The sequence below is a fragment of the Gavialis gangeticus genome, unplaced genomic scaffold (genome assembly GCF_001723915.1).
Source record: "Gavialis gangeticus isolate Ggan-Ray unplaced genomic scaffold, GavGan_comp1, whole genome shotgun sequence".
In the NCBI taxonomy this organism is placed as follows: domain Eukaryota; kingdom Metazoa; phylum Chordata; order Crocodylia; family Gavialidae; genus Gavialis; species Gavialis gangeticus.
In genome coordinates this window covers 63,854,676-63,872,924 of record NW_017728994.1, presented here as the reverse complement: position 1 = coordinate 63,872,924, position 18,249 = coordinate 63,854,676, and the positions used below count along the sequence as shown (strand labels likewise).

General features: G+C 40.7%; 1 protein-coding gene across 2 annotated transcripts in view; it reads right to left on the bottom strand.

Moving 5' to 3' along the window:
• The window catches only part of WDR11 (WD repeat domain 11), a 102,779-nt gene that overhangs the window by 34,371 nt on the left and 50,159 nt on the right, over nucleotides 1–18,249 (bottom strand). The window contains exons 8-12 of one of the 2 annotated variants that reach the window (XM_019502922.1): nucleotides 17,657–17,852; nucleotides 16,967–17,070; nucleotides 15,320–15,496; nucleotides 12,567–12,651; nucleotides 4,243–4,349 (exon numbers count right to left, since the gene is read on the bottom strand). In XM_019502922.1, coding sequence (XP_019358467.1) covers nucleotides 4,243–4,349; nucleotides 12,567–12,651; nucleotides 15,320–15,496; nucleotides 16,967–17,070; nucleotides 17,657–17,852 — 669 coding nt within the window. The remainder of the gene's footprint in view (nucleotides 1–4,242; nucleotides 4,350–12,566; nucleotides 12,652–15,319; nucleotides 15,497–16,966; nucleotides 17,071–17,656; nucleotides 17,853–18,249) is intronic. The other variant, XM_019502923.1, reaches the window with a different exon arrangement.

Genomic DNA, 18,249 nt, shown 5'->3' with positions numbered 1-18,249 from the left:
CAATAGTCTCATTTTCAGAGCTGAGCTACTGAAATTGATACATGATTGTGATTACCAAAATACAGACAGGTAGAATTAGGAGAGTTATCAGAATTTGGGCTCAAAGACAATAACATTTCATATATAGCTTCCTCCTCCTCAAGGAGGAAATGTTGAATGGATTTCAGTTTTTTGTTAAGAGAAACATATTCTGCCCCAGCATCTTATTTTTTTTGGATAGAGCAATCGCCAAAAAAAGAGTTTCCTATGACTTATTAACAACTCCTTTGCTGAGTGGAATCATTCACTAAATCACTGATGGCTTTTCAAATGTAAGATTGGTCAGTGCTGGAGAGCAATACTGAAACTCATTGTCCTATCTCACTGATGAACAAGGAATCTGGGTTTTCCATTCACCACAGAAAAATGTGGATTTTCCCCTTTTAAGGAGAAAAGCGCAGGAAATGGCAGGTTTCCCTTTGCAGGCTGGCACTATATATATATATTTTAATCATGCAAAAACACAGATGTTGGGGGTTTTAATCAGAGAATTTTGGATTGTTCATCAGAGAATTTCCATTTTAAACAGAGAAAACCAGGATCCCTGTTGCTGATGAAGAATGTCTTTCATTCAAAAGCTTGTTTAACTTTACCCCAACCATGCAGTTGGTCCAAAAAAAAAAGACATCATCCACAACGATCCTTGTCCTCTCTCACAAAAACATTGCCACGTCTTTACAACTGTCATTTAGTATCAAAGACTTAAAAAAAAGTTTAAATAAAAACAATCCAAGTTACTCTGGAGTAGCCAAATGCCTCAAACTTTGATAGGTATTTCATCAAATTAAGTAAAAAGTTCTTCTTCAATTGCTTTCCCTGTGGCTGCAAGCTTCCAGCATAGCCAAGTAACCCATCATGGACCAGGCATATGAAAGTTCTCAGTCCTAATCAGGCAGACCTTTGGCAGCAGTGCTGCTATGCTGAAAATTAAACTCTTGTTTTTTTCTTAAATGAGCAAACATCTTTAGATGTTTTTTTCTTTTCCACATTCAATATTTATATCCAAGAAGTATATAACAGATCCTTCACCAAACATTTGTGATTGGATGTAACCTGGCTGCACTTTCTTTCATAGTGCTAACAGTTTGACTGTGAAACCAAGTCCATGCCAGCTATTCTACCAAGCTGCCAAAAGAGGCAAGAGGGAAGGTTAACTCACTGTTAACATTTGCTAAAATACTAGGTAACTGGGCCGCTATGGAAATGCTGGGTCTCTTATTTCTTGATTTTATAAATGTCAATGTCATCATTTAGGTTTCTAAAGAATGCAGTTTAAGAGAATCTAAATGTACATCTTATTGTAAAATGACACACACATATTTTTATGATTTTTATCTGCTTTCTATTCTTTTATTTTGCAAGGAAAATAAAAGGCAAGAGGAAGTTTAAAAAGCTTTTTTGTGCAATACCTTAGAAGTAGTTATGAAAAATGAAAATGTAAACATTTTTATCTTAAAGAAGTCACTCTATGCTATACATTGGCATTTTACAAGATGTGGGTTCTTCAAGTTGACATGACAAGGTTTATCTTTTTACAGCCAAAACAACATGGTTACTGAACTACTGTGTTTCCTGTACTGTGCAACCACTAAAGTCAAAGTATTAAAATGGTCTTTCAGACACCTTAATTCCCACAAGTTCAAAAGGAAGAGCCAGAAATGCAGCCATGACCAAAAACTTAATAAAGTTTATTAACTAGTTAATTAAAATATTTCAGATATATATATATATATATATATTAAAACAAGACAACATAATAACTTCTGTTCTGTATAATGCATATATGACTTTTGTTCGTTTTTAACAATGCTTTTTTAAAAACTGATACATTTCTGAAAAACATTATCAGTTGATAATTTAGCATCATACGTGTGCTACAAACTTGGTTTGCAAAAATCTAGAACTCTTGGTTCAGAAATGATACCTTTTATTAAATGAACTAGGAAATTGAAAAAAAAATCTTTTTCTGACAGTTTTGGGCCTCAAACACCCTTCATCAGGCTCTGGGAAAATTAAAGATAGTAACAAGTCCCCACAGTTAGGAAATAAACGTCCATGAGAGTGTCTCTCAGTGTTCTAAGAAGTCAACACAGCTACCAAATACATCCCTGAAACACAGAAGACGTCGAATTGTAGCCAATTTGGGATTTTAAACTTCATTGCAGAACAAGAGAGATTTCTAAACCTCCCTGCTTGCCATTTGACACCTCCAGAGAAGGAATCCTACCTGATCTACACAACAAAGAGTAACTCAGAACAACTCACAGAGACACTCTCATGGACCCAGAAGGACAGATTTTTTATCTCCAGCTCCCTCTGCGCAAAAATGAAGTTTATTTAATACCTATGGGGACTTTTTACCATCTTTAATTTTCCCAGAGCCTGATGAAGGGCATTTGAGCCCAAAAACTTGCAGAAAAAGAGCTATTTTTTATTTCCTAGTTGGTCTAATAAAAGGTATCATTTCTGAACCAAGAGTTCTAAATTTTTGCATTCCTTTTTGTCTCAGACCAACACAGCTACCAAATACATCCCACAAACTTTATTTTAACTTTACAATGCAGCTACCCCTCAGAACCTTGACATTCTGGGGTGTTATTTCTTGTTTCTATAAAATTTTGATATCAAAAGTATTCAATTTTAATGTAGAATGAACTGGTTTTTAAAGGAAACTCCTGCAAACATATAATGTGATCTGAAAATTTAGTTCTATGCTGGGAACAAAGTAACAGGTTCTGCAGACCAAATTCTGCTCAGCAGCTTAGGTCTAGGCTAGGAAAAAAAAATCCATTGTTAACAATATACATCATCAAATGTTTCAGCTGAATGTAGAATATATATAATTGCTTCACCAAATCATGACAAACCATGTTCAATAGAATTTCTGAAATCTGCTAAGAAGGTATACTTGGAGACTGTCATATCAATGGCAATCTGAACTTCTCCTGAGCAGCCTTTTGTATTGGTCTTTATATGAGGTTAAGAAGTGTCATAGTGGCCCCTGGCAGACGTTACACTTTCATACATGATTAACCAGTGAATCATGTCTTAAGTAGTAACCAAGCCACACGTTTATTAAATTAACAGTGCAATAAAACAGGGAATGAGTCATTATCATTACGCAAAATGTGTGTAATAACTTTGTGGCTGGTTCCCATCATGCTGACAATTGAATATGTGGCCAAGCCGATCAGCTGGTCTGTGTTCCCCACATGGCAGCCTTTGCTCCAATGCCCTCCAGAGGCAGGGTGTCACATTAATCAGCTGATGACAGTGCTCAGCCTCAAAAGTGTATCAGAGCCCTCTGCTTCAGTGTGCCTCCAATGCTGGCAAGTGCTAGTCACTTGACCAGGACTCCCAGCCTCAGAAGTGCATTGAAGTCTCAGCTCTGGTGTGCCCCCAGGGCAGAGAGCACCAGTCAGCTGATGAGCACACTAAGCCTTCAGGTTGCACTAGAGCCAAGGGCCCCAAGGTGCTCCTCAGGCTGGGAGCCCCCATCACGTGACTGGCACTCTGAGCTGGGGGCACTCAACAGGGTATGACTGGGATCTGATCAACAATCTCATAACCATGCCTCCTGCCATGCATGCACAGCACGGCAAGAGGTATGATTGCTGGGATTGTGAATCAGACTCCATCACACCTTTAACTGAAAATTTGCCAGGGGCCACTGGGTCAGACCAATGGTCCATCTAGTTTAGTAATCCTGTCTCTGATGCTGGCAGGAGTGGATGCTATAGAGGGAGAGCACTGAATTGGGTACATCTCTAATGATCTGTCCCTTGTTCACTACCCTTCTTGGTATCCACCATCATTACTTTAGAGATACCAAAAGAAACCACTCCAACTGTTCTGTCCTGTTTAATAGCTAAATAGCTTAAAAATGCATGCTGCTAAAATGGTATTCACTCTGCTACAGACAAATGGCAATTATCTAGTTTAGATTAAATGAGGGTGATTTGTGCAAACTTGTTCCTTTTAGTATGTTTTCACAGATCTGACTGGAACTTAAAATCTCACACAAAGGAAGATGGAATCCGCTCAGTTCCTCCTGGTTACATTAACTTTGAAAACAAGATGTAGCAGTAATACACATTTTTATTTGGCACTGAAGGCAACAAAATACAAACTGAAATACCCCAACAGATCTGTCATAATACTTTTCAGAATTGAATACATACAGGTTTTCCAAGAAATACGAACCTGTTGGGAGATCAACCAGCTGCAGCTCATTCCGTACTAACCCCAAATTGTTGGGTGCTGATGTAGCAAAGGAGAGGAAACCAGTCAAGCTGACCCATTCAATGGCTCTATGAGAGTAGAGAACATGGAGCACATTAGTTGCTTTTTTAAGGTATTTGGGTGCACAGGAGACTAACTAGATTAACGACAACTCCACAGCTTATTATACGATCTGAAACAAATATAAAGCTAATTTTCTTTATTTAAAAATGCAAGTAAATACAAATACCACACACAGAAATATGTATACAAAAAATATAAAAGTGAAGATCTCAAATGACTGCTAAAAATCTCTTTGAAGATTGAATTTATGTATTTTGTGACAAGTTAGATGCTTTTTGGGACAAGAGGAACTTTTAACTTAGAAACAGTGGGGATGTTTTTGCCAAAAATCTCAAGCATAAACATAATGTAAATGAGCCTGAGGATGTAGTAGTGGGCCATGAATGCCGCTGTCACAGAGGACAGAGTTCTGCTCCCAACTTCTCCTGTCCAGTAAAGCATCAAAATGCCTATAGGAGCCAGTGTACATTTGTATGGTTTTAAACAGCACTAAAAAGTTACCTCCAATTTCAGTTTACCTCATGATTTTTTCACCCCCGAATAATGAGAATATTATAGAGGATGTCCCAGGATGGACAAAAGATGGACTTGCAGATCTGACAGAGCTTTGCCATTACCAGATGTTATTATTTTATAATTCTAAATGTAATATTTTTCCAGGCTGCTCTCTGTTACACAGACACCACAGGAAAATTTTCTAGACTTTTAGTCACTGGTTCTCACATAAGTGTAAGTCAGGTATATCGCCTTGCCTTCTGATACCAGGTAGCCATCTGTCAACGTTAACAACTACCTACAGGAGGGGTAGCCAACCTGCTTCCTGGGTGCCCCAAGTGGCACAGACAGCCTTCCTATTTGACACACGGCAGACTGGGGAGGCCATAGGCAGTAGGGCTGTGCGAAGCTTCGGTTGCTGATTCGATTCGGAGGAGATTCGGCCCGATTCGGTGGCTGAATCTCCGAATCCGGATTGAATCAGGAGACCAATTAATCTCTCTGAATCGAATTCGGAGAGATTCAACGATTTGGACATAGACATAGCTTTATATGTTTTTTTCTACATACCTCAAGGTACCAGGTACGGCTCGAGAATGCTGAAATGGTGGGGCGGATGAAGCATCCCATGGGAGCATGGGTGGGGTCCCCAACACACTCAGTGGTGGACCCGGAAGCGGACCAGAAGTACTTCTGGTCCACTTCAGGGTCTGCCGGGGAGCGTGTGGGGGTCCCTGTCTGTCCCCCAGGTTGGCAACTGGTGCTTCCTGGTCTGGCGTGGCACCCAGAGTCCCCCCATAGTCAATTGCCAAGCCAAGGAGGTGTGTGTGGGGGGCAGTACACTTCTTGGTGGACCTGGAAGTCGACCAGAAACACTTCTGACCCAGTTCCAGGTCCGCCACTGAGCATGCAGGGGTTGTCGTCCCCCCCCCCCAGCTCCTGTGGGATGGTCCATCCACCCCACCATCTCAGGGTTCATAAGCCACACCTGGTATATAGAAAAAAACAAGGTATGTAGAAAAAAACATATAAAGCTGTGTCTATGTCTGAACTGCTGATTCTCCAAATCAGAATCAAATCAGGGCAGTGATCCGAATCAGCGAACCGAGTCACTGCCCCCTGAATTGGGCCAAATCCAAATGCTGCCCGCTACGCGCACCCCTAATAGGCAGTACAGCGCAGATACAGCAGAGAGCAGAAAGCTGGCCATCACATCAGGCAGAGAGCACAAGACAGGAAACAGAAAGCTGAGCAGCAGATCACAGAAGGGAAAGGGATTGCAGTGGCACTCAGGGAGGGTGTGGAGCTACTTTGTGGCATGCCTGTGAAACAGGTTGGCTCCTACTGATCTATAGAATCCTATATTAACAGAAAAGTTACTTTCAATTATGAATGTCTGCACTGCTGCATCAGTATAATTGTCTATTACTGACATAGGCATAAATTAAATATGGAAGAAACTAACAATTCATGGCATTAATGAAACTGTTCCCACTGTAACACAGGAAACTGTAATTTTTTTATGTTGGAGTATTACCATCCCATAAAACTTTGCTTTAAAACTACCACCCACTTATCTCAAATAATTAAGAGTTACACTAAGCTGGTTTTATAAACTACATCTATTCTTTACAAATATAAAGCTTCTGACTTTTTAACACATGGCAATTTGTAGCTGCCACTTTAACAGGTAAAGCCTATAGCTCTGATTTTCTGGGAGATGAAGATTTTGATTATAGAATAATAAATCCTTACAGTTTTCATGCCAGTACCTGGATGACAAATGGAAATTTTAGTCAGAAAAAGATGCTTTTAACTTTACAGCACATTTGCTGAGAGCAGTTAATGAAATTAACTGGGGCAAAAGAAAAAAAAGAATAAAAAATAAGAAGGAAAAGTTCAAAGTAAAATCATCACGTCTTAAAAAATCTAAATGATAAAGACTCACTCTTAACAATCTGGTAATAGTTCAAATGGATTTTATTTATATTTATTGAAAAAACTTGGTTTGCACAATATAGATCCTATACTGTGAGAGAAGTCCACAGGAAAGGCTAAAAAAAAAAAAGTTGAAATGATGCTGAACTTGGCATGTCATGGATAACGCTGGGTTGAATTACATCACCTACACAAAAAGGTTTTGACAATTATTGTCAACAATAGCTTTATTTTCTAAACAAAACCTCTGACACTTTTTTCCAAGTGTTTAAACCAAGACTGTCCACCTTGCAGGCAGCCAGGGGCTGCATGTCATACAGGGCACAGACCCAGAGCCAGCCTGCCATGTGGATGCCTTGCCCCCAGCTCCCCTCTACCACATGGACTGCTGAGTGCCCCTCCCAGCTATACCCCCCCCACCAAACTCCTTTAGCCACATGCTGTGTTGGCTCTCCATAACTGCACCCCCCAGCCCTTGCTGCGCACACAGCTTGGTTGCTCCGTCATCTCCTAGTAGCCCCACCAGGTGCAGGCAGCCTAGCATCCACCATGCAGCTGGGGCAGGGAGGGTTGTTCTGCATGCAACCAGGAGAGTGCAGCACTGAGACCATGGCAATGGGGAGGGCACTGGGAAGACCAGCTCCTCTCTCTCCCCTCTCCCAGCCCCATGTGCAGCAACCCACGCCTCCTGGTTGCCCAGGAACAGTTGGGCTATCTGTGTGGCACATTTAGCAGAGGGGGTGCTGGGCACCTGGCTCTCTCCCTCTCCCAGCTGCATGTGCAGCTCTGTAGCATGGACAGCCCTTTGTCCCCATGGCATGGACAGCCCAGCTCCCCACTTTCAACCGCACAGGCTACCTCCTCCCACCCCTCACCAGCTCAGGCAGTTAGCTCTCCCGTGCGGTGTACAGCACCCCCAGGACTCTCCAGGCACCTCCTGGCTTCTGTGGCAGGAGCAAGTGTGGAGGGGGAATGGCAGCTGGGTGGGAGCCTGCAAGCTGCGCTCTAAACCTTTGGTTAACCTGGGGGCTGCAAGTTGGACAGCCCTGGTTTAGTCACTGTAGGGTAGGGAGCAATTGGTCCCCAGTAAGTCTGTGCCAGAAAGTAAATGAAAGCTTTCTGTCAACAGTATTTAAATGCTGAATGTAATTTAAGAACTATTTTAAGGATATATGAGTTAGAAGGTAGCATTATTCAGCATAACAAAGTGGTACTGCTCCAACTCAAATTTGTTATTGACCATGTAATACATCCCTGGACTCCTACTTTCTTAAATTCAAACATGCAAAAGTGACTGCTACACAATGGTACTCGATAGCTATTACATAATAAGCTATTTCATGCCATTCAGAGTATTCCTCCCCAACAGAAAATTAGCAGTTCAAATGACTACAAAAAGCTCAGCAGGACATTTACAGAAATCTTAAGATAAGTTGCTGAAATCGTTCAGATGTTCAAGAAGAAAAGCCTAATTTTCATAATTGAGACTGAATTTCCCTTTCTGAGGTAAAACACCAGAGCAAAATCCAGTTGGGTTTCACTAGCATTAGAAACCATGGAAGAACACAGTACATTTCTATACGTCTTTGCTTACCATTTGTCATGCAATAAAACTTAAGGGAAAAAGTACAACACTGTCCTCAAGAAACCCTTATTTCAAAAACAAAGCTGGCCATCACTATGCATGCTACTTGAACAAACTGATAGGAACTGCTGTCCAGATTATCCAATCCAAAATTTAAAAACTTAGTATGCTAATGCATTGCATTTTCCTAGACAACTGAAAGACGAATAATTAGGCTTTTTCCTACACCTTGTTGTAAAAGGTTTCAACAGGCTGGATGTTTTCACATTTCCTTACTACGGAATGCTCAATTAACAAAATGCTCAGAAAATGGTTTCCACATAACAAGTAATGTGTGCACAGTTCCCAGCTCAGAAAAATTGCTGCTTATTGTTAATTTTTTTTTAAAGTTCCTTGCTACACTGCAGGAAGCACTGATTATCTGCAGATAATGGTGATGGGTGTGTGTGCATGTGTCACATAAGATCCTAAGTAGTTAGGTTGGCATTTAAACTTATGTACATACTTAAAAATGTATAACAGAAAGTATTGTGGAAGACAGCATAGTTGAAATATCAGATATAATTTCAGTAGCTTTAGAAACACTCTTCAGCAAGTACTATGGCCCATTCAGGCCATAAAGACTGTTTTATACTAAGATCCTCAAAGAATTTCCTCTTGCCATTTGCTGGGTAACTGAAGCTGTAACTATCCTCCTGGCAAACTTAGGTAAAACTCTCGTAGGCATGACTGCAACTGAAACAGCACTGCTGGATCTGACCTCAAGTCCTACCAACATTTTGTAAATCCGTAAATGAGGTATTTCGCCTGCAAAGATCCATGTCACTATTTTTGCCAGTTCCCCATATATCTGAAGTATGTCATATCATAAAAAGGTTTCTGTAGGAGAGAATTAAATCGATAACGTTTGAAGTGTACATGATGGCTCTTCTTGTAGTAACTATTAGGGCTGTGCAAAGCTTCGGTCCCTGATTTGATTTGGTGGGCGAATCTCTTAATCCAAATCGAATCAGGAAACCCTTTAATGTCTCCGAATCAAATCAGAACCCTCCAAATTGATTCAGAGAGATTTGGAAAGATTCGGTGATTTGGACATAGACACAGCTTTAAATGTTTTTCCTACATATCTCTAGGTACCAGGCGGCCCATGAACGCTGCAATGCTGGGGTGGATGGAGCCTCCCACAGGAGCATGGGGGGCTCCCAAGCGTGCTCAGCAGCAGACCCGGAAGTGGACCAGAAGCACTTCCAGTCCACTTCTGGGTCTGTCGGGGAGCATGCAGGGCTGCCCCTCTTCCCCCCAGCTCAGAGACTGGTGCCTCCCTCCTGGGTCTGGGGGGGCACCCATGGTCCCCCTGCGGGCAATCACTGAGCTGGTGGGATGCGGGGTGCCCCCCCTGGACGTTGCCCAGCAGACCCAAAAGTGGACCAGAAGTACTTGCGGATTCACCACCAAGCACGTGGGGGGGGGGGGGGGCCCATCCTCCTGGGGGATGCTCCATCCACTCCACCATCGCAGAGTTCACAAGCCATATTTCAGAGACAAGTAAGACTTTCCACTGGGAAAACTTGCTGTATTTCAGGTGGCTTTAATAAGTTAGCATTAATATCCTATCTTACATAATCACTGTCATGAATTGTTAGACTTCTACAGAAATTGCTTCCAAGGTTACTAGAACTGGATTGAGAAACTAAGTCTTTTAAAGCTCTGCTGACATAATGGATCACACCAATCACCATGAAGCAAAATTTATGGTAATTTTAGTTCCATTCCAAAATCAGAGTCAGCAAAGAGCAAAACTGACAGAAAATCACTATTATCAAGCTTCTAAAAAGATGTAAGAGCATTGCAGAATTCAAGCCCACATTTGAAATAATCTTAAATCTGCATAAATGTAAAATACACAATGATTAACATAGAAGAAAAATGGAAACAGTGTATGAGTCCCTTCTCATCCTTCTCCAGAACTTCCCCTAAAATTTAGTTGAGGTTTCTTCCTATTAAAATTTTTCCATGTTGTCATTTCTTTTTATAAATAAGGTGAATGAAATGTTCAGGAGATGTAATATTAGTGATACCTGTATGTCTGCTGGATGAGTATAGAAAAGTAGTGCTCAAGGTTTTCACTCTGTGGCCCAGATGAGTGACCTGGGGACAGTCAGTAGACGAGACTGGGCCTTAGGACTTGGCACTGACCCCTTCTGCCCCTTGCATACTGGGCTTGTATTTTGGGGGCCCAGGACCACTCCAGTCCCTACCCACATGCACCAGGACTGGGTCCCAGGGATCCAAGACTGCTCTTTCCTGGCCACCTATAACCAGGATTGGGTCCTGGGATCTAGTACCGCCCCCATCCAGCCCTGCATGCTAGGTTGGGACACCACATTCAGTGTGCAGGTCCCAGGGCCCCCCATGCGTCCAAAATATGATAACCAGGTCCCCATCTGTCCCACAGGCTGGGGGTTGAACATCCCTTGTTTAGAACACAAGTTCTTTCCAATTAGTTTCAATCTGCTGGTGACACTTTTAAGAGTATTTTTTAATTTCATATCCTACTGAAGGTCACTTAAATAAGTAGAGTTAATATTCAAGTGCTAATATAAAATGGATAAACTGAAAAATAGTTTTAATATATTTACTGTACAAAAGCACCTAGCATTAAGAAAACCTCAGCTCTGTTATCAATTATTAATGAAGAAAAAGATTAAAACAGCTTTCCTGAAAGTTATGCTTTCAATGGGCATATACAATTATATAATGCATTAGTACAGCTTTAATGAAATAAGCCACTTTACACCTTTTTTATTTTTTAAACCCCATCTGTGTTATGTTAGTAATGGTTTTTAATTTTAAATGCTGTAATCATATTAATGAAATATAAAAAATAAACCAGGATTCAGTATTCTCTTGAGATACATAAGAGAATATAAAATGAGAATAATCTTGAAAGTGCTTAGTAGCACCAAATAAAGGTAAAATTAAAGATTAGACAGAGAAAGGATATGCTATCTCTAAAAAGCCTACAAGGACATTTATATTGTAAAACCAAAGCAGGATTCATGTAAGTAGTTCTCTTGAAACATTTTTCTTACATTTTTGAACAATGAACAGAGGGATCTCAGAACTCTTCTAAATATATATTTATACCAGTTTTTATTTTTATACATACACACACACACACACACACACAAACACATAAATGTATATATATAAATGTAAAAATATATATCTTTATTATAAAAATAATATTCCATTCCCTTTACTACTTGAATGGACCCTGGAATTGGTTGACTATCAAAAAACAAGATAAGACATTACTCTTCTTCATATGACTATATTTATTATCTCTCACATATGCATGAAGACAGACAGACTCGACCAGCTTTCTGGACCCTTTAATGTGTTTGGGAACATGAACATGTTAATGAAGACATAGATTTACCACCTGTCAGATATTCTGCAGTAACTGCCCACATCCACACTCTTATGACAGTAAATGAAAGCTGACTCACACTCCCTTGAAGGGACAAGCAAGGGGAATAAATTACAAAGTAAGAGAGCACATGTAGGCTATTACCACAGGGTAGTAATAACATTCTATAAATCCTTGTCCTCATTTACCTCACAGCAACTTGTTTGGGCACCCTTGCCCTATTATCCTTATTTTAAAAAACTAAATACTACATAATGTATTTAGTTCTAAATCTCAATCAAAATACAACTGCATATAAATCATTTTGTGTTGAAATTTTATCAACAGCAGTCTCAGCCTCATACAAATAATAATTTAAAAAACCTTAACAAACAGAATATAATTATTTCCAAGGGGGGGAAAAAAGCCCATGAGTCATAATAGCTATATAAACAAGACGCTGTAATAAAGTTTCTCGTGTTAAAAAGTATTCTCTGTGCTACAATGTTCTAGAGAAAATGCAAACAGCTAATGTTCATCCTAGATCAACAGGCACATTAGTTACCAATTCAAATATTTATAGTTCACTGCAATTTCCAGTCTAATTTTCACAATGAGTTACTGCTTTGCACAGCAGAGATACTATTTGCTAGAGCAGACTGCTCAATAGGGTAATTTTCTTGCGTGTCATTAATGATGAAACAAAATGCCTATATTGCTTGCAGAACATTAAATACTTTAATTCTCATCTCCCAAAAGGATTAGTAAGAATTAAAAAGAAAAAAATCTTACTTGACTTCGCAGGAATGAATGCTTAACTCCTTGTGTAGCAGTCCACTGGTAAGATTATACACCAAGACGGAGCCATTACTTGTCCCTGTAAAAGTGACTTATATTTTACAAAACAATGCAAAGCAGCTATTATACCTAGATGGAAACATATACAGCTCCTTTTATTTGTTTGCACCAATGAACAAACATATTTATTTGACACTACAAGGGTGAGGTGGGCACTCAGCATCTAGGCATATGAAGTCTAAACTCTCTCTCAAAGGCTACAGATCCCAAAGTCAGTTTCCGCTAAGAAATGCTCACATACCTGCCGTTAAGGGTATCAACTTTTGGAATCTGGTGAAGATCTGGATGGCAAGAGTTTGGGGTGTTTTCACTAGGCATAATACATAATAATGTTTGTTCCAAGAGTTGAAAAATAATTAAGATGCACTTACAGAAATGTAGGGTAAAGCCTAATACAGGCATAAAAATGTAGGGTAATACAGAAGGTGTCTTTGTGTTTCTCACGCAGATAGAATCATTGCAGTAGATGCAAGTATAAACTGGTTTCTTCAGTTTTCCAAGACTGGAGTACTGCAAGCATTACCCTAAATTTCTATAAGTGCATCTTAATTACTTTTCAACTCTTGGAAGAAACATTAAGGTAACAGCTGTAAATGAAGCTTCCACAGGAATGAAAGCTACAGTCTGACAGCATAGTAAGCGATGAAGACAAATCATGAATGCCCACTTATACTTTGGAACAACATTATTGAAGGCAGTTGGTGAGTACATTTGAAAAACAATAACACAGGATTCTGAGGAATTATACTTCTTAGAGTGAATCCCCAGCTGTGATCCTACCCTGTTATGCTGGTCAAAAGAACTGGAGTAATATAAGGGCTTTATTACACATTACAACTTAAGCTTCTCAAATGTTCATCAGTGTTAGTGTTGGCTCGAATTTAGAGCAGTCATACATTTGGGCTAAAAACCTTCCCTTACCGTCCTCAACCTGCAAAGCTGTGACTTGCTACTGACGGCGGGAGAGAAGGTCCTGACTAGGAGCTAAAGCTGTGAGTTGCCACTAGAGGGCTGGTGACCAAAACCAGCTTCTATCCTTGCTTTTGGTGGAGGTGGGTTGGAGAGATGAGTTGGCAAGGGCGCGAGCATTCGACTGGAAAGGGGAGAGTTTAATGGTGGGCACTGGGTAGTGAAATGGAGAGGAAATGAGTGGGAATAGCAGCTGGGTGCAGGGTAGTAAAATGAAGGAAGTCAGCCACTGAAGCCACTAAAGGATAAAATAAAAAGAACTTTAAAAAAGAACTTAAAAAGAAATGAAGAATAAGTAAATTAGAGAGAGTTTCGTGTTTTATTAAACTAGGGTTGGGATTGGGATTCGGTCCAACTAATGAGGACAACGCTCCTACCTCGGAAGGAAAACCACAGTTCATGGGAACCCCACTCTGGTCCCCTACCTTGCTCTCCCATTTACCCTCCCTTCCAGACCAGTCTGTGCCCCTAAGAGCTGCCTGGCCAGGTCACATCCCCAGTGGTGGGAGGGGGAATTGGCTTGGTACCAGTACCACCCTCTGTGCAGTAGAGTTCAAGGGCTGGAAATTTTACCCATTCAGAACAGGAGGGTAAGGGGGTGGGAGTGGGGGGAGGACAGTATCTTGAGATGCAGGAGAACTGAAATTTGGTCAGCTTATCTCTGAGGAGTGGCCACTCATTCCTGGAATATGAGCTAGGTAACACAGATCAGAGATAAATCTGCCCCAGAGTGGCATAACTTTAAGATGCTTAAAGGGCAGTTAAACTTGGTTTACATGTCCTAATGTGTGGACAATCCCTGAGCTGCCTAAAATTAATGTATAACAAGGCCCTAAGATGTCCAAGTTTTTGTCAAAGGAAGATTCCTTGGAATATGTACTGTTGTAGACAACAAGGAGGTTGCCCTCCTGAGGGAGGTACATGGACTAGAAAAGGAGCACAGAGAATGGTGTTATAGAGTACAGCAAAGACACTGAAGTATTATAGCCTAGAGGGCAACCAGACAGTAGTTAAATGTAATTTAGACAGGTTCCCAGGATTTCTAAATTATGTCAGACTGGATTCTTCAGCCTCCAAAAGAAGTACAGTCAAGAAGGTCCAATCTTGCAAGCACAGCATCTCTACAGCTCCAGCCTTGCAGCTGACACGCAGGTAGATAGCTGTGCATACACCTATTCCTGCTGAGGGCACTGGGGGTTACCATGAGCATAAGGACTTGCCAACATGGGGTCAGTTAAAGAATCAAGACTTAAATGGAACAACTCAATACATACAGCAAGGGTAAACATAACCAGGGCCAATTACTACTGTACCTATACACTTTTGTTTAAGTGTGTCTAAATGAGCATTTCTTTCAGGACTCAGACCAGCATTTTAATAAGTCCTTCAGGACAAGTGACACAAGAAGTAAATAAGAGTATCTGGAATGGGAAGAGATTAGGTTTGGGGAAGATGTTCCACCAGCAGAGGGCAGCATAGAAATGGTGATACTAGGAAAGAACTAGCACAAAAACAGGTGTGTACAAGATGGGCAGGACAGTAAGCCGACAAAAAGCACTATACACACGCAAAGGAGAAAGTAATGAAATTTACAAAATATTTCAGAGACCAAACAACAAGCCTCTCTTTTGGACTGGATAACCAGTATTCATTAGTACAAAATGTCAAGTAACATTTTCAGAGCAATAAGTAATACATTAAAAAAAAAATCCACTTACCAACAGCTAGGAGTGCTTGATACTGCTTAAGGTTTTTTGTTGTAAGAGGTGGACACATACGGATAGCAAACTGAGGCAGGGGAAGCCCTGAAAGCAGCCCCGTCAGCAGAAATTTCAGGTGAATTTCTTGCAAGAAATAATTTTTTAACTGTTCTTCAGCCACTGTGCCTTGTCCTGCTTTATGTTAAAAAAATTAAAGTTTCTATGGGTATGACATTTTTAATACACAGGAGTTATAAATAAGTATTATCAACAATCTGTGTAATACATGATGCAAAGTAACATTTAATGAGACACCCTCTGTTGTTGGAAAAAAAAAAAAAAGAGGACAAGTACCATATTTACTCAATCTAGGAGGAGGGTTTTTCCCCTAGGCAATATGGGGGAAAAAGCCCTTTGTTCTGGACCTGAGTACAAGCTTGGGAGGTAAGTGGCTGCTGGAGCTCTGGCTCCAGCCCCAACCCAGGCATGGGGTCGGAGTTAGAGACACTATCCTGGCCCAGCTGTGTAATGTGAATACATACAAAAAATGTAGGTAGAAGATAATCAGGTCCTAAGTGTTTTTTGTCCAGTGGGCCAGATGGGCAGTGCCAGGTCTGCCCATGGTCCCAATCCAGAGCACAGAGTGGGAGTGGCAAGCCCCATCCAGCTGTGCAGAGGAGGCTGGTGGGCAGCCTAACCCCAACTTAGCCCATCAGAGGATTTGGCATGGCCCAGCCCCAGAGGGAAAAGGGGTTTGACCCAGCCCCAACCTGGCCCCACGGGGGGAAAGGATGTGGCCCAGCCCTGATCCAGCTGCAGGGGGGAGGATGGGGTGTGGCCACCATGTGAGGTTTAGGAATTTGGTCAGGGGAAGGGTGACCATATTAATGGCCACCACTCCCCCAACATTAAACTTCTCAACTGTGGGGTCCCAGTAGGTCAGAGTTGATGACTCTGCAGGCCACATCTGGCCTGTGGGCCAGAGGCTGTGCACCCCTGCTTTAAACCAGTGGTTGTCAAACTTTTCAGATGAAAGCCACCCTTCACTGGACTCAAGGCACCCCTTCATAACTTCTGTGAACTGAGTGGCACCATTTTCAAGAAATAATTTATAAACTTCAGTGCTTACCCGCTTGCAGAGATGTGGGGGATCATTCAGGAAGGGACAAGCCTGAATCTGTGATTATCTGTTTAGCTTACCTGCTCATCTCTTTACACCTAGCTTATCTTGCAGCACCCTTCAAAGGATCTTGCAACAGCTAGGTTGAGAACAACTGCTTTAAGCAGTGGGAAATTAGAGATGAAACTGCAGAATGACTCTTCATGTCGTGGGAGCATGTCTGCACTGTGTATGAATAAACTAGTGTCAAGGACACACTTAAAACTCAATGATCCCTAGAGCTACGTCCATTATTTCATTAAATGTGCTCAAACTACCAAGAAAGGAGAATTGCTGCTTTATTCCATTAAACAAAGCATTTTCTTTTTAGAATTCATTTGAGTTCCAAACAAAGTTCTGCACCATAAAAGCCCTAGAAAAGTGGGTACTGTCTTTAATGAGTTCTGAAACTAGTTATAATAATGACACACACTCCACTAATCATAAGATTTTCTAATAGTTTTAAACATCTAACTCTAAAAATTAGCAGTAGTAGTTAGTCTTACCTATCATGTTATCTAGTGAAAGGTCTGGAAGTTTGTTCTGGAATGCTCCTACAGGGATTCCACAGAAAGAGGCTGGCGAATACAAAGGTGATACACTTGAATTGCTGTAAAAAATGAGAAAAGACGACTGGAAAGTAAAATGGTATTACTGTATCCCTGATCAAATCAAATGTGTTTTTTCCCAGAATTGTTCTCCCAATATTCCTACTACTTACTATTTTCAGGAACTTCTGTGGAGATTTTCATATACAGCCTTACCAATATGAAGTAACTGTCTAGGTATCAGGTAATTAATTCTGCACAGTTCTCATCTTTTTTATGTGCATTTAGTATGAAAATATGAGTGACAGTGCTAACAGTAGGAAGGAGAGAAGGTAGTTAAAGGAAAATGTTTCCTTAAAATTTAAGTGTTGGTTCTTTCCATATTGTAGGATTACCAGCCAGTTCGCAAGCCAATTATTCCTAAAGTGAAAGGAAGGAGTAAAATTATCCTTTCATAACACAAATGAGATTTAAAATCCTATGCTTACTACAATCGTTTTTATCCTCTTTATAGGCACATGCTTACCATATTTTCTATAGCACATCAAATTCTGTTATTTTTGAGATATAATTTAGTGCTGTTACTTAAATGTCTCTCATAAATAGAATTAAAAATATAATTACAAAATGGAAACTTAATACAGTTACCTGACACGTAAGCTTCTGCCAGAAATGGTAGACTTCAGTTCCCATATCATTACCCTGCCATCACTGACGATGAGAGCTGCAGAGTTTTCATTCACTGGGCAACAAACCATGCTGAATGGGCGAACTGTCTTTGTTACCCTAATTGCATCACACTGACTTCGTAAGTCATAGATCAGCTCCTGTACCGGATCTGGATCTGTAATTTCACCAATGAGAAAATATTGGACATAATTTAGAAAATATTACTGGAGCCTGACATGAGAAAGTAGGAAGTACAAATGACTTTTTTGTTGTTGTTGTTAGAATACTATTTTTTGGAGTTTTTGATACAGTCTCCCACACTGTTCTCGCAGGCAAGCTAAGGAAGTACAGGCTGGATGAATGGACTGTAAGGTGGACAGAAAACTGGCTAGAGAATCAGACTCAGAGGGTAGTAATCAATGACTTGATGTCTAGCTGGCAGCTGGTATCAAGTGGAGTGCCCCAGGGGTCGGTTTGTTCAATGTCTTCATCAGTGACCTGGAAGATGGCATAGAGTGCACCCTCAGCAAGTTTGCAGATGACACCAAGCTGGGGGGAGTAGTAGATATGCT